General features: G+C 42.8%; 1 protein-coding gene across 4 annotated transcripts in view; it reads left to right on the plus strand.

Moving 5' to 3' along the window:
* The window catches only part of Fmo5 (flavin containing dimethylaniline monoxygenase 5), a 47,461-nt gene that overhangs the window by 12,113 nt on the left and 14,624 nt on the right, over nucleotides 1-20,724 (plus strand). For 2 of the 4 annotated variants that reach the window (XM_076932995.1, XM_034499467.2), the window contains exons 2-5: nucleotides 3,418-3,594; nucleotides 9,476-9,664; nucleotides 11,463-11,625; nucleotides 12,837-12,979. In XM_076932995.1, coding sequence (XP_076789110.1) covers nucleotides 3,460-3,594; nucleotides 9,476-9,664; nucleotides 11,463-11,625; nucleotides 12,837-12,979 — 630 coding nt within the window. In that variant the 5' untranslated portion in view covers nucleotides 3,418-3,459. The other 2 variants (XM_076932994.1, XM_076932996.1) reach the window with 2 other exon arrangements.

The raw sequence follows: 20,724 nt of genomic DNA on the forward strand, positions 1-20,724 counted from the left end.
GCATTAATCAGGAGAGGTGACTCTTCCACTCCATATTCACACTCGTCCAAGTGCGAGCACACACACACACACACACACACACACACACATGAATTTACATGTAAATATCCACACACAACATGAAAAATAAAAACTTAAAATATAAGCCATTTCTAATAAAGGTTCTTATTGTTCATCTCATAATATAAAAGTAAACTTATAAAAGAAAAGTTCAGCCATAAAATATTCATCTTTACAAAAAAAAGTTTAATAAATAACTCTAGTTATCTGCCTCAAAGAGAGCACTTTGAACTCTCAGTTGGAAACTCCAGCTGGCTAATTTAGTGGAGTTTTACCAGTCTGTTTCTGCTAGATATTTTAAGCATCCATTTTGATGGCGTTTTATTATTGTTCTTTCACTTGAGCACACTACATACTTGATATAGTTACTCATTCAAAGACAGCAGTGTGACTATTGTAAACCATTCTCCAGACCACACAGAACACTTGCTTTTATGTTCTGCCTCTTTTAAAAAATAAGATTTATTTTTATATGTTTGAATGTTTTGCCTGCATTTATGTAAATGCACCATGTGCATGCTTAGTATGGAGGCCAGAAGAGGTCAAGAGCAGCCAGTGTTCTTAACCACTGAGCTATCTCTCTCTCCAGCCCCTCTGCCTCTTTATTGAACCTTTTTTATAGTTATTTAGTTGACTTTGGGGCAAGGGTTAAAATTTTATGAGCACTTACAGTGATAGCCTTAGCATTCTCTCAAACTTAAAATATGTTCTTACCATGGTCAGCATCTCAGGGCCTCACTTCCTTGTCGGGGCTGCAGGAGAGAGATGTCTCCTTGTTTGTTCAACCCTCTGCACTGCTTTGGTTTCTACTGCTTTTCTTTGTCTTCAAAGCCAGTAACATAGCATCCTGCTTTCACTGGATGGTCTTCTGGTTCTCTAGTCAACTATTTCCCATGCCTCCTTTTCTAAAATGCATCCCTGTCCTGGCAGTGGGACCACTCAGGTTGTACACAATGATCTTCCCACCTCAGGAGCTTCGCTTACTCCCAACCAAGAGGCTCTTTGTCATATAAGGTAACATTCAGGTTGTGGGGAGCCGGGATGTGGATTCCTTTGAGGATCATGTTTTCAGCCTACCACAGTGTCCATGATGTATCTCTCTGTGTTCTTTACTTATGAGTTTTCTCTCCCCCTTCTCTGTGGAACCAGGTACCTACAACATGACATGCAGTAGGTATTTCGGGGTGTGTGTGTGTGTCCCCTGAACTACCCATGATTGTTACAAACTTTACTATTGTAACAAATAAACTTCCCGATGGCAAGTCGGGGTCATACCAAGATCAGTTTGCATGTGAGGCTGCTGGCTTCCACAGCTATCCTTCAGTCAAGACTCAGACTCACTTTACACGGAGACCAGCTTACAAGAAGTGGCCTCCGAAGGGGGATAGGTATTGAATGGATGTAAGCAAAATGCAGACTTAGCAAAAAGAATTTGGAAATAAGAAAGAATAATGGGAACCTGGGAGATGACTCAAAAGTCAAGAATACCGGCTACTCTTGAGAAGACCTTGGGTTCAGTTGCCGGCAACCAACCATCTGTAACTCCAGCTCCAGAGGATCAGGTATAGTCTTCTGGCCTCTGGACACACTAGGCATGTACATGCTGTTTAGACAAACATACTGTCTAAACACTTATACTCCTACAATAAAAATCAATCTTTTTTTTTTTTTTTAAAGATTACAACATAAAAGTGCTCTTTCTTTGACCTTTGTAGGTGAACACAGGTACTATGGTTAATCTTCATTGTCAGTTTGACAGGCTTTAGGAGATTTGTGGACACAAGCTTTAGGAGATTGGTGGACACAAGCTTGGGAATGTTTGTGAGAACATTTCCAGAGAGAATTCAGTGTGGGGCAAGACCCATACGGATTATGGGCAGTTCTATCCCATACGGGCTTGGAGGCTCCATACACCCACTATTTGGTAGAGTGTCGTAGGTTCCCAACTCTTCACCTTTGCTATGATTCCATACTTGGCAGGAGTATTTCTGAGACAGCAAAACGATTCTCCAAGTCAATGAATTATTTTCTTAAATTCATTTTAAAGTAGTTGAAATAAACGAAGTGATAGCTTAGTTTAAAAAGCAGTTCAACTAACATAAGAACGGGAAACAGCTGGTGTTAGGCAAAAAAGAACAACAACGAAGTGATGGAATGGGAGAAGGGCTTGTTGCTGAATTCCTCAGGCGAGAGCTGTTTGCAGAGGTGAGCCGGTGCTGGAGCCAGCCTGCTGCGGTTGCGTAGCTGACCTCTCAGCCTCGCTCCGTGTTTTCCAGCTGCACACTGGAGCCGATGATATAGTGCTTGCCTCTTGGGTTTGCTGAAAGAATTACATAATTGATTTCCTTTAGGTCATTTGAACCATGCACAGTAAACCCTCATGTTGACCCCTGGTCTGGAAGGGGGATACTGAATCGTCAGAGCCAAGGACCTGCGTTGGTTGCAACCAAACCATGTCGAGCAGAGTAAATACACGGAGTAGTGTTATACAAGGCCAATAATGACTCAAGGCTTCAGACAGGATTCGTGCTGTCTACAAATGTACATTTGTATGCTGCCGCAGTGCATGAATCCTATAGCCATTATCTTGGCAGTTTTACCCTATTTTACTTTTGAAATTTTTAAGTTACATTTCAAAATGGAAAATTCGGGCGAGAAATCACTTTTTCAAAAGTATGCATTTTATTGAAATTATCTGCATATGCGTTGATTTCCAACTTTGACCTGGAAGCTCTTCTGCCTAGGAAGCACAGTGCACTTGTCACTGTCTCCCAGCTGTCACCTAAGCACACGACAATCTCAAATTCCTACTGTAGTAGTGGGTTCAAAGATCTGATCTCTGAAGTAGGGAGAGAAGCCAGGACAGAGCATCTGTTTGAAAGGGACTCTGGGAAAGGAACTTTCTTCTTAACATTGTCACTTTGAAACAAAACCAGGAAGTTTAAAGTGAACAAACACTAAAAGAAAAGCAGGTAGACAGGGAGCCTAGAGGGTCGCTCTCCCTATGCGGGTGCTGCTGGGAAGCTATAGATTAAGACATATATAATATTATTGTGTTCTTCCCAAAGCATTTTGAGCTGTTTCCTTTGTGTTTACCGAAGAAGGGAGCACGCCCTTGGATGGGCGGGATAAGAGGTGGGACGGTACAGCCCCTCCCCATTGGCCACTGCAGTGTTTATCTGAGGCGCTGCTGCTCTGCCCTGAATTGGACTTCGAGCTTGTTGAGCAGCGCCTTGAGCTGGTATCTCCCAGGGCCACGGCCCAGACACGCCTCTTGTTACATTTGTTTGCGTGTCTCGCCCAGATCTTTCCTGTGGCCTGATGTATGTTCACTCTCTTTTGTCATTCTTTCTTTAGGACAAGTGCGGCTGATCCAACCAGCGAAGCACTCTGGTGACCATGGCCAAGAAAAGGATTGCTGTGATTGGATCAGGAGCAAGCGGGCTCACCTGCATCAAGTGCTGCCTGGAAGAGGGCTTGGAACCTGTCTGCTTTGAAAGGTCTGGTGACATCGGAGGACTGTGGAGGTTCCAGGTAAATCTCCTGAGCCCTTAAGACTGAGTTCCCCTTGTGGTCCCGTAAGGGCTGCTGCGCAAGGCAGTGATTTGAATTCCTCCTGTGGCAGCGGTCAGATTTTAGGTCAGCTTCTCTCTGTAGGCTGGCTGCAAAGTGAGATACAGATGGCACTTATTTTCCTTTTCTATTGCCACAAAAACGGCACACAGACCAGGGTTTTTGTTTGCGTGTGTGTTTCTGAACTTCGCTGCTAATCAAAAACGGGAAACAATCCGCAAAGTGGCAGAATAGCAAACGTTAGAAGTTCCCTGCTTGTCCCTGGCTCCTGAAATAGATACTGAGCCAAGTGTCTGTTTGCAACGCCTTCAATCTTCTTCTCTATTGTAAGCAATTCCTGGAATGGGGCTGGAGAGATCATGCAGCAGGTAAGAGCACTTGAGCTTTCAGAGGACTTGAGTTCAGTTTCCAGCATCCACAGGACAGCTCACCAGCACCGTAAGCCCAGCTCCAGGGGACCTGACACCCTCTTCTGACCTCAGACACCAGATGTGAACATATCACATAAACATGCATGTAGGCAAAACACTCACACATATAAATAAAAATAATTAAATCCTTTTTTTAAATCCTGGGGCTGAGGAGATAAATTTTTCTAGAAAATGCTAAGTACTTGTTGCAGGAGCAGGTAGATCTGAGTTCTATCTCTAGCACTCACAAGGAAGAAGGGAGGGAGGGAGAGATGGAGGGGGTAAGAAAGGAAGGAAAGGAAGGGAGGGGAGGGGAGGGGAGGGGAGGGGAGGGGAGGGGAGGGGAGGGGAGGGGAGGGGAGGGAAGGGAAGGGAAGGGAAGGGAAGGGAAGGGAAGGGAAGGGAAGGGAAGGGAAGGGAAGGGAAGGGAAGGGAAGAAGCCTATGGAGCAATATGCCCTTGCAATCCCGACTGTGGGGACAGTTGCAGAGATAGGAGGAGACCTGAGACTTTCCAGCTACCCAGCAAACCAGTCTTCTCGCTCCAAGCTCAGTAAAATGTCCTGTCTCAAATACATAAGGTGGGGAGCAGCTGAGGAGAACACCCAGCATTGACCTTTAGCCTCCACATGTACTGCAGACAGACAGACAGACACACACACACAGAGACAGACACACACACACACACAGAGAGAGAGAGAGAGAGAGAGAGAGAGAGAGAGAGAGAGAGAGAGAGAGAGAGAAAGAGATAGAGAGACAGAGACAGACAGAGACAGGGAGAGAGGGAGAGAGGACATGTACACACGCACACACACAAAGTAATGCAAACAAATTTCCTTCTCACTTGAGGTAACCCTGACAATCCTAATCTTTGAACAGAATATAAAAATAAGATTACCCTGTTTGCTTTAAACTTTCCCTTTCCTGGAGAAGAGAAGGTCAAATTCCTTGGCCTTTGCTCCTGTCTCTAGCTCTCTCCTTCAGTATACTAGGTTTCATTTGGACCCTACACATATACTACTGGGCAAAGTGCTAATACGAGTTTAAAATACCAGCTGGGCATGGTGCTGGATGCCTTTAATCCCAGCACTGGGGCAGCAGAGGCAGACAGATCCCTGTGAGGTGGAGGCCAACCTGGTCTACACATGAGTTCAAGGTCAGCCATGACTATGTAGACAGACCTTGTCTGAAACAAACCCTGTCATCTGGAGTGGCTGTTGTGCTTATTAAGTGACTGTCAGCCACCTTCTTGGCCTTCCAAGCTGGCACACTCTGGACTTGCTTCTTGAACTCAATTTCAGAGTAGTGTTGAAGTCCCATGAGTGTGTTTCATTTCTGATAAAATTTAGCAGTGCCAGCCACATCCTTAAGGGCCACTGCATGCTGCTCCACAGTGTGGCTCTGGACAGAGGCGCCATCCACTCTGTTAGCCATCACTCCTCATTCAGATGGGGAATGGATCCCCTAAGGAGACCCCCATTTCTCTATCACAGCCTCGGGCTGAAAAGCTTGTTAATTAGGTTGTTTGTTTGTTTGTTTGTTTGTTTTATAATCAATAGAAAAGTCTACTTTTGAAACCCAGTAAGATTTCAAAAGGATTCCAGTAAGGGTAGGGGTTGAGAACACTATTTTAGCCTCAAAACCTGTGTCTGTCATCTAGGAATGTGACTTAGGGGAAATCACTTAACTTCTTTGTGTCTGCTGTTTCTTCAAGAAAGAGTTTACATGGTGCCTACTTCATAAAGTTATTGTGAACAGGAAGTAACTAAGTGTGCCAGTCACTTTTGACAGTGCTGGGTAAACAGTCTGGCATGCCAAATATTACTCAGTGGGCATAGATTGGGACATACACACTTGGTACCTCTGCTAAGCACCAGTGCCAGGTTTAGTAATTCCAAAACAAGAATGAAATCCACAGATGAAGGGCGGAGGCTGGGAGAGTATCCAACATTATGCCAGAAAATCAGGTTTGTGATTTGTATTGCTAATGTGTCTTAATTGTTTTCTGAAGAGCTAATGACCTTTATTTATTTTCTGATTGTCCCCTTGGCAGAATTGTGCCACTTTATGTAAATCAGTAAGCCAGGTTTTGTCATAATGCCCTGGCTTCTGTTAGAATAGCCACATCTGCATAGCTCAACATTATAGTCCAGAGCTACTCATGATGCCTGGCATGTGTAAGCTGGCATGCATGATGCCTGGCATGTGTGAGCTGGCATGCATGATGCCTGGCATGTATGTATGAGCTTCCCAATATGTCTACATCGGTTTCTGAACCAGGTGCCATGGCCCATACCCCTTATCACAGCACTTGAGAGGCAGAGGCAGGTGGGTTTCTGTGAGTTTAAAATAAATAAAACAGACAGACTTTAAAATACTAGCTGGGCATAATGGCTCATGTCTGTGATCTTAGCACTCAGGAGGCAGGGACAGGCAGATGTCTGTGAGTTTGTGGCCAGCCTGGTATACACAGGGAGTTTCAGACCAGCTAGAGGTATATAGTGTGACCCTGTCTCAAAAACATACATACATACATACATACATACATACATACATGCATACATACATGCATACATACATGTTCCCAAGAGCACACTGTCCTGCTGTCTGCTTAGGATGCTCCCTGACACCACAAACCTTCATGCTCACACTTGGCCACCACATAGCTGTGGAAGTTGAGGTTCTAGACACTCATGGCTTACTAGACACTTCATATACTTAGTGATTTCCTGAGAATCCATCTACTGAAATCCATTTTTGTCACCCCTTGCTTATTATTTGGAGTCTTGCTGTTCTTCTCTCGATGCCATTAAGTTAATTGATCAATCAATTGCAGATATCTTATATAGACTTGATCTCAGCACTTTGGTGGTCTACCCTGGGTACCCCATATCCAGTTAAGAATGCTCGAGTTCCCTTTTTAGTGTTGAGACCCTGAGACTCGGGCGCTTTCTTTCCTTGTCCCTAACACTACTGATACTTCCCTACTCTTCCTTGCTTCTCCAGACACCGTCCTCCTGAGTCTCCTACTGCCGCTCTTCTGTCTCACCTTCACTAGTATTGCCTCCTTCGTGTTACAGAGTAATACTTTTTGATACTAAATTTTATGTTTTCTTCTGGTATGGTGGCTCACATCTGCAACCCCAGCTCTTGGGACCTTGCCTCATTTCTCTATTGTTAGCATCGTACACTAGTGTGACACATTTATCATAATCAGTGAGACAGTACCCATAAGCCCATGCTTTGTTGAGACTTACTTAGTCCTTCTGATGCCCTTTTTGTCTGTTTCGGGATCCCCCTAAGACTTGGTAGTTGTATTTCTCAAGGCTCCTCTTGGCTTGGATGATTTACCTTTTCTTGCTTTGTTCCTTTTCCTTCCTTGGTTTTGTTATCCATGGTGAGTTTGAGGAGGACGGATTGGGTACTTTGTAGAATTGCCTCCTTTGAGGTGAAGTCCTTCTTTTGCTGTATCGTGTCAAGGGTAACCATTCTTGTTATGATTGGCCCTGTTTGTGTTACAGCTTTCAGTGGAGTTGGTCAGGCTTGGCTGGTGTAAAGTTCATCTTTTCTGCCTTTGGAAGAAAGTTACTATGGCCAACCACACCTAAGGACTATTGGCTATTTCCAGAAGTCTCTAGAATCCACTTGTTGATATCTATACAGTGCTTGCTGGGATGCTGCCAGGGACTGCCCTGTGTTTTCAGGGCAAGGCAGGAGGAGCAGGATCTTCACAGTATTGACTCTTCCAGTCCATGAAGACAACAGCTTTCATTTATGTCTCTCTTTGATTTCTTTATCTGTGTTTTGAGGTTTAGTCATATTTCTCTAGTCAGCTTTTAATACCTTAAGCATTTAAGCATGGGCTTGTACATTTTTAAAGTTCAGTTTTTCAGGGGTTCATTTCTGACATTTCTGGCAGGTAGGTTACTACCTTGTTTATGTTTTGAGGGTCTTGCTCTGTAGCTCAGGATGGCCTTGAATTTATTATGTAGCTCATGCTGATGTTGAGTGTCGGCAGCCTTCAGGTCAGCTTCTGCGTACTGAGCTTACAAACATCAAGCGGGACTATGTAACCGGTGTGTGTGTGTGTGTGTGTGTGTGTGTTCGTGCGCTCGCGTTTGCATGTGTGTGTACATATGTGTGCTTGTACAGTTCATATGTATGCAACCTTAAGTGTTGCTCCTCAGTCATGGTCTAATTTTTATGAGAGTCTCTACTTGTTAAGAAAATGAGAATGTCTGGCAACAAGCCCCGGGGCTCAGCTGTCTATACCTCTACGGTGTTGCAATTGCAAGCATGTGGCACCACACCAGGCTTTTTCTTTTTCTTTTTTTTAAGATTTATTTATTTATTATGTACACAGTATTCTGTATACATATACTCTTATATGTATATGAGAGGGCAGATGTCATTATAGATAGTTATGAGCCACCATATGCATGCTGGGAATTGAACTCAGGACCTCTGGAAGAGCAGCCAGTGCTCTCAACCTCTGAGCTATCTCTCCAGCCTGCCCCACCAGGCATTTCTTAATGTAGGTTCTGGGGAGTAAACTTAAGTCCTCATGCTCGCAAGGTGAGCACTGAATCCACGGAGCCATCTCTCAGCCCTGCTGTCACTTGTGTTTGCCTGCTTTTGTGTGGCCTGTACTTGCAGGTTTAGAGTTTTATTCTTTGGGACTCGTTTTACGTAAACATTCATATAATTAGCCGCAGAATTGGTTTTCATTTCCTCTTTCATGACTTGTAGGGCACACAGCTAGGACATCTAGTACAATGCTCTCTGAAAGTGGCGCAATAGAACATCCTTGTGTTCCTACTCTAATCAAAGCACTGAGTCTCTTACTGTTAAGAATGCTGTTATTTACTTGCATGTTTTAAATTGTTTTTTATTGGCTTGAGGATGTGTCTCTCTATACTAGTCTGCTGAGAGTTTGACTTTCTCATGAGTGTTTTATATTTTAATAAAAATGAAAGTTCTACCTGTATAATAAACTATTTCCCTATTCAAACTACATGTATAAATTATATATAATTAATACAGTGTATGCAAAGGAGATATATTAAACAAGGGAGAGATTGTACAGTATGTAATTATATAGACATGGGTATAATATGTATATATATGTATATGTATATGTATATGTATATGTATATGTATATATATATGATGATTAGGATGAACATTTAATTTCATGGTACATATATTACTTTTTCGTTTAAAGTTATAAAAGGCCACTTTCAATGTTCATACATAGACTTAACATTGTAGGTGTGTGTGTGTGTGTGTGTGTGTGTGTGTGTGTGTATGTACGTGTGTTTCACTTAGATAAGTTTTAAAATCTTCATTGGTTACTTATATTTCATGTAGTTGATTCTCAAGTTACATAAGTACTTCGTATTTTTTTTTTTTTTTTTTTTTTTTTTGCCACAGGAAACCCCTGAGGAAGGAAGAGCCAGTATTTACAAGTCTGTGGTCATCAACACCTCCAAGGAGATGATGTGTTTCAGTGACTACCCCATTCCAGATCATTACCCTAACTACATGCACAACTCCCAGGTTCTAGAGTATTTCAGGTTGTACGCCAAAGAATTTGACCTTCTCAAATATATCCAATTCAAGGTAAGAGGTTTTGTTTTCTTCCTGTTTGAAATTGTTCCTTGGGTCAACGAATTACGAAGCCTCATTTATACCTGTGTTATCTGTTGAGACTAGCTTGAAATAGACATAGATTTAGACAACACAAAGACTCTACTCTTGCCCTTGTGGTACTTGGGAAATGTCCAAGGAAAGCTCTCTGTCATATACATCCTGCTGAAGAAACAGGAAGCCACCTGCTAGGGTGTTTACCATGCCTCCCTCTTATGCTGGCTTTAATAAAAACAGAGAGAAGGGCTGGTGGGAGTCAGACCTCTAAAATCTCCTTGTTCACCATCACTTAGCTCCTTGATGCTTTACGATGTGCTATTTTATGTGTCACAACAACCCAGTGAAGTGGTTATTGGGAAGCCAGCGGGGAAGCAGAGAAGTCCGCTTTCATGAAAGGGAAAAGCACTGAATGAGGAGCAATGCCTTGAATGGTGGATTTTGCTCTACCACAGATTAACTTGTGCTGTTAGGCAAGTGTGTTTCTCACCTTCAATTTCTATAAATTCCCTTGCTTACAAACCAACATGATTATCCCAGATTGTTTCTCGTTCCTTCTTTTTCTGAAGTTTCCTGGCATGTTTCTATAACTTTGAATTGTGCCCATTAAAAAAAAAAGAAACATATTTATTACGTCCGGCAAAAGCCCAGACCTTCCTGGATGTTCTGCTAAGTCATGATCAGTGTGACACTCAATGGCAACTTTCAAAGCCTGGCATTCGCAGCCCATGGATTGTCCTTTGTATAAGAGACAGTTCTTGTATAAGCTTGGCTCTAGGCTAAGCAGTAAAAATGCAAAGACAAAAAACCCAGAGAAAATTATATTATATACAGAATTAATAAAAATGAAGAGGCACGTGCTGAGAGCTCCCCATCGCTGCTCAGAGGCAGTGAATTCCTGGAGACATGCGGTATCAGGCTCCAGGGAAGGTTGATTTCAGAGCAGATTACGTCTCGGCTGAGTGAAGGATGAATAGGAGTCTTCTAAGTGAAGAAAGAACAAAAGTGTGATCCAAGCAGAGGCCCTGGCCTGTATAAATGCTCAGAACAGAGAGAATGCTGTGTGGGCCAAGATGGCGGAGCTAGTTGGGATCTCTTTCAGTCCACTGAGACTCTATGCCTGAGGCTTCAAGAAACTTGTCAGAACACATTCTTTGTGTACTTAAACTGTACAGAAGAACCTTTATTTATGTATGTATGTATTTATTTATTATTTATCTAAAAATTATGCCACCAATCATCTCATCTCACAGCCTCTTTAGAGCCACTATAGAAGTTATCTTTAGAAGGCAGAGGGAGACTCCATCACATACAAGGAGGGCTACTGGGATGGTGTTCTAGTCCCAGTGAAGGGAGACCTGTATCTTAGTCATGTGTTAAAAGGCCAGCCACTCCTGATTTGCACTGGGAGAAACAAAGATGGAGATGGTGATATCCAGGGTGGAGGAGGGATGGGCCATTAATGCATGCATCACTAATGCTTGGGAGAAGCCCCAAGCATTTTTTTAAGGAAACTATAGAGCCTTAGGGCATAGACCAAGAGACCTAGCAACTTATTTTTGTTCTAAGAGCAGAGGGCAGTGCATTAGATAACCTCTTCAGTTTCAGAGCCTGCCTCACTGACATCTGTGGAGTGTGTGAATCAAATATTCATACAGAAGCCCTATAAGTGATGGTGCCTGTGATAGTCCTTTGTGTAACATTCTGTAGGGAGTTGTCTCAGGGGACACGTACACTCTATAGGCTGTGGTTACAGATCTCTGTCACTTTTTAGACTACAGTGTGCAGTGTGAAGAAGCAGCCTGATTTCTCTACCTCAGGCCAATGGCAGGTGGTCACTGAGTGTGAAGGGAAGAAGCAGGTGGATGTCTTCGACGGAATCCTGGTTTGCACAGGTCATCACACGGATCCTCACCTGCCCCTGGAAAGCTTTCCTGGTGAGTAACCCACCCTGAGGGAAGATGTTGCAGCCATGGCTATGATAGGACCTCTGAGGATTGGGAGGGGTGTGATCTCAGCGATTCTTACTATGGGGTTTAAGCATAAAGTCTTACTCTAATTAAATACAGTCCCCTGCGTTTTGTAATTTATAGTGCTGCCATTTTGAAAGTGGAAAGGATTATAGTTTGGCAGGCTAGAGGAAGATCAGAGGTCAGTCTGTCGTCATGAGGCGCAAATGTCATCTTTGTCAAGGAATGACTACAAATACAACGTTAGCCCCTTAACACTTAACAGAGCTGAACTTGTCCTGTTGTCTAGTAAGGGTTTCCCACTGTGACACTGACGCACGAGACACTGTGTATGGTGAGGCTGGTGTACCAATCTACTACACTGTCAAATTATTTAAAATTATAGCATATATACTTGTTAACTACATAATACTGGGCAGTAAGTAACTTACTGGTTATACATTTACAGTACTATATTTTGCATAACCCTATGTATTTGAGATTTGTGCTGTACAATCTTAGACCATACTATACCAATAGCAGCCTCACACACTCATGTTTCCTGTATCTTTTGACTGACCTATGCCATCTAGGGTGTGTATAGTATCTGTCCAATGATGAAATCCATCTTTAACCTGCTTCTCAGAATGACTGTATTTCTGTCCAATAGCACACTACTGTGTTTAAACTCATGGTGATTATGTTTTTCCAAGGACCAAAAAGAAGGCTGGAGTCCTTGATTTTCACTAATTGGAATTAGAAATTTTTCTTCGATTGAAGTAGAAAACAATGGAAATATTGAATTTCTAAGAATGAAGCGAAAGCTTAGAGCATTTCATTTCATGTTTCTGGCCTGGACTTTTCCCTTTAAAAATACATTCTACATATGTTCAATGTGCACATAGGAGTGTGAGCTGAAAAGATAAAGAAGGGAGGTTTCTGAGGCCGTCTGGACTTGCCTCTGCAAATTCAAAATCCAGATGATTTATGGTAGGGAAATCGCCAAGGCAACAAGAGAAGAAAGAAGCAAACGTGTTCAGAAAGGCAAGAAGAGTTGCTTAATAAAGGAGAATGTGGGAAAATAAGTTTAAACTTTAAATTCCACGCAAGAGAACAAAACCCATGCTTTGACAAATAATATCCTTCGTACAAAACGCCCCCCCCCCCCCCAGCTGTGATTATTTTTTCTTCTCTTCTAGGAATTGAGAAGTTCAAAGGAAGGTACTTGCACAGCCGAGACTATAAGAACCCAGTGGAGTTCACTGAGAAAAGGGTCATTGTAATCGGCATTGGGAATTCTGGAGGGGACCTGGCTGTGGAGGTCAGCCACATGGCCAAGCAGGTACGCAGCAATGGCTGGTTCACTTTGCTTCACTCTTACCAAGGAAGTAGGCCCACCAACGAATATAGAGACCACACATGTCCCCACCAGGCCAGCAGAAAACACATGGGGCTTGTTCGCTGCTCAAGCTTCAGATTTAGGGTTGACGTGACATATATAGATTCTATAAATCAAACATTTCAAATGTTCTAATGAATTTCAATGTATTAAGGAAGTTAAAGATTTATTTTCATTATTGTGTGTGTGTGTGTGTGTGTGTGTGTGTGTGTGTTGTATACACGTGAGTACAGAGCCATCGGAATCTCCTGAAGCTGGGCACCACAGGTAACTGTGCACCCGACTTGGGTGCTGAGTGCTAAACTTGGGTCTTCTGCTACAGCAGCAAGTGTTCTTAACCATTGAGCCATCTCTCCAGCCCAGCACAATTTTGTGAAGAGAAATATCCTCTTGTGTTTATGTAATTATGTTCTAATAAGTGTAGCATTAACTCATGGGGTAACATGGGAAATCACCTCCCTGATTAACAGTGCTGAGAAGAGGTGTGATGGGGCGGAGTTGCTGAACAAAACTGTAGCATTGAGGATTTTCTTAAAGTAATTTGAAGCATATATGTAAAGAAAGATCATCATCAAATTTACTAAAAAAAAAAGTAGGCATTTCCCTATTGCCAATAAAGTAATAACTCGATGAAGGTAGACTATATTAATTAAATAATTTCCTTACATAGTCCCTTTAAAATAAGGTTTATAAAAATATTGGCTATTGTAAAAAGGTAAAGATGGGAAGCTGAAATTAAAGCATAACAGGCACTAAACATTTATCGAGTGCTTCCTGTATCTCACCGTTTACAAAAACACCATTTCTCACAATAACCTTGGGATATGTGTTTTTGCTGTCACTGTTGAGTAAATGGGGAGCTTCTTAATTCCACCTCTGAGCACTGACCTAACCTGTTCAAAGGCGTGCAGCTTACACACAAAACCATCTGGTTCCTAGGAATACGCATGTGCTTTCATCAGTGACATCCAGAAGCATTTGATACACGAGCTCTTGGGTGAGAATGTCCGTGTGGAGGAAAAGATCCTCCCTCCGCACACAGGCAGCCCACTGAGAGCCAACACAAAAGACCTTGAAGCAATGTACATTTCCTTCAGCTCTAGAAGCCACTGCAGGCCAGGAGAAGTAATAATCTTGCTGGCAATTGAACATAGCCTGCAGTCAGTTTTGAACCTGGACTTTGGCCAGTGGGCACAGGAAGGCTGTCTCCTATAGTTCCACTAGCAGTCTTCGTGTTTTCAACAGTCAGGGAAATCGTTCTTAGCCACTGCGGGAAGGTCAGTTTTACCGATCTCTAGCTAGCTCTCAGGCTGTGTGATTTGCTCTCTCTCTGTGCCTCTCATCCATAAAGTGGGGCTGGCAGTGCCTTCCTTAATAGTTACTTGGTTGATTAAATTAAAACGTGAAAGACTGGTCATGGCGCCTTACATACAGGTAGCAAACATCAATAAGGAGTGATGCAACATGCTGAGAGATGGTGCACAGGCTATACCTTCTGTGACGTGCTGAGAGATGGTGCACAGGCTATACCTTCTGTGACATGTTGGAGATGTACAGAAGGCTGTACCTTCTGCTCTGCAGAAACCCAAGAGCTTATAAATAAGCGAGATAGATATTTACAGTATTTCTAACAGGATTATTGGTGACAAACAATATAATATAAACTACATGAATGATAAACAAGGTTTTGTAACACTGCAAGCAATATCAGTGGTGAAAATGACGGACGGTTTTGGATTAAATGATGTTACTTTCAGCTTTACGGTTTTATAGCTATGGTTTTTCTTTTAACTGCTTTACAGTTATTTGTTCTGTGTGAGTTAGGAGTGGTACACGTGGAGCAATGCATGTGGGGGTCAGAAGACAACCCACAGGAGCTGGCTCTCTCTTTCCACCATGTAGCTCTTAGGTTGCTGGGCCTGGCCGCTGGTGCTTTATGCACCAAACCATGTCTCCAGCCCCACCTCTATACTTTCTAATGAGTTCTATAGGTGGCAGGTGCTAGGAAAAGTTCAGGAGATGAGACTGAAGACCCCCATACTCGGGAGACCCTTCCTCAAGCCTCCGGAATCGCGACCACCCAAAGATCACAAGAAACCATACCTGGATGCAATCAGCAGAGGTTTATTAGGGAAAGAGCTGGCAGCCAGCGGTCTGACCAGGTACTCGCGCTGGAGTCAAGGTCCGACCCCCTCGGCCAGTCCTTGGAGGGTTTTAAAGGGAAAAACCACAAACCAGGGGAGTGGGATGGGGTTGTTAAAGATACAAAACATGAAAACAGTGGAACAATTCAGAGGTATTCACTCTAAATGATTAGTGTCATGTGGAAATCGCCCTGCATTCTTCTCAAAAATGTGGTTTTTACCATGCCATTGTGCCCTATCCGGCCATTTCAGATTGCTATCTTTACTTTTTCCGGCTATAGGGCTAGGGCCCCACCTAGGTGGTAGCATCTTTATCTGTAATCAGGAATGCCTTCCTGCCTTGGGCGAGGCTTGAGGAATGTAATCCAGCAAGTGTCCTTCACCTGGAATGTGAAGGCCTGAAATCTTATTTTCAGTTCTGTAAGGCAAAAAATCTACACATATTTCATAAAATGGCCTTTATAATTTTTCACTCTACATTCCTCACTTTTTCCGATTTGGCTATGTTTTTAATCATAAAAACTCAATTATTAATAAGTCTATTCTCACCCCACTTTTTCCGATTAGGATCTTTAGAAAAGTTTAAACTCCAGTGTCATCATAATTACCATTTTCTTGACCCAAAGTCTTATATTGGTGGCGCAACACAAAAAGCTGAACAGCATTTATCCTTTCTCTAACAAAAGTTACTAATCTATTTTAAATGTAGGGGCCTATGGTTAAGAGCAAAAGTAAAATCACAAGGGGTCCAACAAGGGAGGATTGAACCAACTCTCGAATCAACGTTGCTGTGCCTCTCTATCTTGTCTCTGGTCTAACTTTTTTTCTGAATTTACTCTCTGGTCACTCTTGAATGGTCTACATAATAGTAACATTTTTTCTTAGAGCAGCACACAGACTTTCTCCTTTAAGAAACAGCAAGTTTAGTAACAACTTAACTTTGTTACTGACTGTTCTAGGGCTCTCAAATCCACATCAGTGGCAGCTCTCAGCTGATGAAAGTAATGAGGTGTCTGTATCAATGTAGTTACACCTGTCTCTATACCTATGGCCACTCCTAGTCACAATGTAACAGCTAGAGTCAAGGAAAATAGGCTGTCTGCAGAACCATCTAGGGTGTATCTCAAACTCAGTTCAAGAGTACCTGCGGGATCTAGCTGGACAAGTACACAATAATCTTTGTTTTCATCAAAGATAGCAGTGGAAACACATGGTGTTAACCCGGAGCTGTAAGTCTACCATTTATCAATTTTAGGCAATAGGTATCTGTTAGCAGGGGTTCTTGGGCTCTATTCTATTGACTAGGGGTTTCAAAACATTTCCTTTTCTTTGTAGCACACTTTCAAAGTTGTCTTCTGACTTTTCCACATTTTGTGGCACATAGCTGTCTACATATACATAAAATCACATATATAATAAAGAGAAATTGCAAAAGGAACAAATCTATATAACTCTAGATTCACATTTCAACTTCAATCTTGTAATCACAAGCTGTCATTTAACCTTGGGTGTACACACACTAAGTCCCACCCTCCAAGGCAGCATTTTCCCTGTGCCTCTGGGGTGGTCTCAGGAGTCAAGGCCTGCTGCTTCTTTAGCCTTGTAGAATAGCAGAAGACCTGGAGCCAAAGAGTAGGGGGTTGTTCAGGCATCTGGATCTTCTCCAGTTGGCATCAGTCACAGGTGGTGATGGTGAACTTCAAGGAGGTCGGATGGTCCACAGCACCAGGAACAGTCTTTTAGTAGCCTGAAAAATCATTTCTCACACAAAATGGGCATTCTGGGTATGGAGCAAGAACAAGGGACACTCTAGCCAGCGCCAGTTCCCAAGGGTAGTTTAATTTTAGGGTCCTGTATATTCTCTCTACCTGTCCTGAGCTTCGGAGACAATATAAACAGTGGAGCTTCTAATATCTCTGACAATTCCTGACTTACCTTAAAACTGCTATCTGATCTAATTACCTAGGACACTTGAAACCTCGAGAAGGTCCCTATTCTAGGCTGTTTTCTCCTAGGTATTTCTTATCTATTCTAAGTCTTATTATTTCTCTGGCTTAGAACCTAAGGTCCCTTATACGCTTTAAGTCTCTTAGCTGCTTGGTTGCACTCATATCTTAAGAGTCCATCTGTGTATTTAGCCTGGTAAATCCTTTGCTTTCTGGGGAGTATAGTTCTCTCTTCTTGTGTGCGCCATTGTCTATTTTAGGCCCCAAACCTGGGAGGGCTCCTGTATCAAGCCACTTGATCTGTCCGGTTGTTGCCTCAGGCTGGAGTCTCCTCCCTTTTTGGTATCCTGGGCAACAAATATTTACAGCTTCCGGTTTCATCAGGGTTTCCTCTCTTGGCATATAGCCTTGCAGGCATGGACTGTGGCAAAAGCATACCTGTTGTCCATGCAGATGTTGGCTTTCTTGTCAGCCCCAAGTTCCAAGGTTGTTCTCTGCACCGATGATCTCAGGGGTGGGGAGTCAGCCCAGATGGCATGTGTCCACCACAGTAGCGCTGGCTTGTCTCTGACCAGCATGGAGAAAACTGCTCCCGTCTGTAAAGCACGTTACCTCGGCTCCCGGCTGGAGTCAGTAGGAGGAGCCTTTCCTCTACCCGTGAGTTCTTGTCAGTTAGTTGCAGCCTGTCTGGGCCCCAATCCTGGGGAGTAAGTCTCAACCCGACAGAGGGTAGGAACAGTCTAGGATGACCATAAATGAATGGGATACCCAGCCCATCTCTTAGTCCACCATTTTCGGGTAGTCCATGAATACCTTTTGACCCATTGGCCTGGAGGAAGCCCCTGTGTCTATCAAAGGTTGGGTGGCTCCAAGCTGCCCCGTCTATCTCAATAGCCGTCTTCACACAGAGCTGTTATCTTCGCCACTTGGGGTGTTTTTCGAGGCCTGGGATTTTCTGGCCCTGGCTTCTATTTGTTAGGGCCCTCTTGGACCCTGAAGCTGGCTCCTTTACTTGCAATGCGCACACTGGTCTTTTTCAAAGAGTTTTATCTCTCTTTGATTGGAATCCCTTTTTTCTGCTTTCTGTAAATTCTTTCCTGTCACCTTTCTCTTTCTTCACCTCTCTCTAGTCTCCTCTATTCCTCTCTATTCCTCTGGACTCACAGCAACTGATCTCTATTCTTCTTCTCTACTCTTTTCTTCTAGACTTACACTAAACCTTCTCTATTCCTCTTCTCTATTCCTTTCTTTTAAATCTTCTCTCACTTGCTATTACCATCAATCATTTTAATATGTAGTATACTTCCTAAATCTTTCAATGACTTATCTTGTAGTCTCTGTAGCCTCTGGAGCCTTGTCTACACTGACAGAATGTCTCTATGAGCTAGTCTAGAAAGGCTGTGGGTAACTTATCTGATCTCTGCTTAACCTCATGTGTCCTGATCAAACTTAGTGGGGTCTCATATAATCTTCTCTCTCAAGACCTATCAGCGGAATCTGGCGTGGGCCTCTGGGTGTCCCTTACCTTCTGTCACATGGAGGTCTCAGTCAAATCTGCTCCAAATTGACCTGCTGCTGACCACGGCCTGATCAATTGACGGGGCCCCCAATCTGAAGACCAGAACCTGCAAAGGTCTTGTGAAAGCAAGGCTTTTACCTTATTTATTGCTTTGAACTCTGTGTAGACTGATGCATTTGTGAGGCTGCATGACTGCTGTTCACATCACACTAGAGACCATAACCTAATTCAGTCTGCAAACAGTACCTTGTCCACAGGTGTAATGTGAGCTCACCTCTGAAGCTCTAAGAAAGAAATCAAATCAGAACAAATAGCTTTATCTATAGCATTTCACAGTAAGGACTATTACGATGTTAAAGGTTTACACAGTATTAACAATTTTTAAAAGGCAACTCGAGTAACATTTGACACTTATTTGAATTTAACTTTTAACAAAATAGAAACTTTGGTCATAGTTCTATAAAAACCTTTTGAAGAGTTATTTCTGATTACAACAAGAACAATAAAGTAAACATTTTTTATGTCTAACGTAAGAGCACAAGTCTTCACCACTTCTTTAATTTTATCTTGTCAGAACTCTCATCTTTGAACCAAATCTTAATGAAAATCTCATACAAATAATGAAATTGTCTCAAACAGTAATGGCTAAAAAATTTATCAAAACTGAAGGAGATATATATATATATATATATATATATATATATATTCCTGACTCATATATATATATATTTCTGACTCAGGGCAGCCTATAACTTTTAAGCTGTAATTTTAGAAAAAAGCACTCCTTTACTTATAAAACTGGGAAAAATCATTATCAACTTCCTTATTACAGAAGCTAAAAAACTGCTGGCCCCCTTTTTTTTCTACTTTCTGCTGGTGCCCTTCTCCTAGCCACAGAGCAGGGCGAATTATCAGTTTTTCTTGTGTAAATCAAGACTGCCTCACAAGTAAGTTTTAAACTAAATTAAGTAAGCAGTTTTAACCAGTTCTTGTCTCTCTTTTTTTAAAAAAAAAAAAAAAAATTAACTCTCAGGTGAACAATCTTGCTGTGGCTGTTTGTCTAGCTGTCCTGGCTCCACTGCCAGGTTTTTTTCTTTTTTCTTTTATCACCTGGGTTCTCATCTATCTTCATAGGCGGCAGGTGGAAAACCGCCATTTGTTGCACTAGTGACCTCAAGGTACCCAGTACAGCCAGGAATACCAAACTAGGTAGCTGTTGCACGCTGTTGCTGTGCTGGGGAACCACGAGTTGTAGCCCGCCAAGTGCGGGCTGGGTGAGCGGGCTGGGTGAGGGCACCCTCCATGTGCTGTTACCTGAAGCATACCCTACATGCGGTAGGCGGGCTGTAGGAACACGAACCGCGAGCACGAACCGAGGTAGCTGCCCCTTATTAAAGGACCTGCCCGCCTTTCTGCAGTTGTATTCTTGTACCGGCGGCTTCATTTCTCTCTCTGCCGGCAATCATGTTACCTATTTTTAACTCAAGATGTTTAACACAGTAGATTAACAGCTAACACACAGATGATTTGCCAAGAAAAGACACACACATATAAAAAAACAACACAAATAACTCACCCCTCTCACGTGTAGTACATAAAACACAGATAGCTCACCCCTGCCACGGGTGGCACAAATAACACTTAACTACATTTGGTCACGACCCCAGATGGAGAAGGATTCCACGTCTTCTCCCAAGTAGGAGCGCTCAGTCTCTTGAAACCTGACAGTCAGATCCCCTGACCTTCTGGAAGGCCTCTCACCTTCCAAGTAAGACTCCAATAACCAGACAACGAGGTCAGTCTTCACAGATTCAGATTTAATAGATTCAGACAACTTGGTCAGCCTATGCTGGACCAAGTCTAACAGATTTCTAACATACCAGCAATGAACAACCCAAAAATAGACACACTGCCATGAGAGCACAACTACCACGGTGGCCATTTCTGACCTTTTCTCTCTAGTTTTCATTGTTAACACACAAAAAGACTAACAAAAAAACCCGTCTCAATCGCCAGTGCCAGCCAAGAGGGATTCCACGTCCTCTCCGGCACCTAGATGCAAACCTGTGCCAGCCTAGA

The sequence above is a fragment of the Arvicanthis niloticus genome, chromosome 4, assembly GCF_011762505.2.
Source record: "Arvicanthis niloticus isolate mArvNil1 chromosome 4, mArvNil1.pat.X, whole genome shotgun sequence".
Classification (NCBI taxonomy): domain Eukaryota; kingdom Metazoa; phylum Chordata; class Mammalia; order Rodentia; family Muridae; genus Arvicanthis; species Arvicanthis niloticus.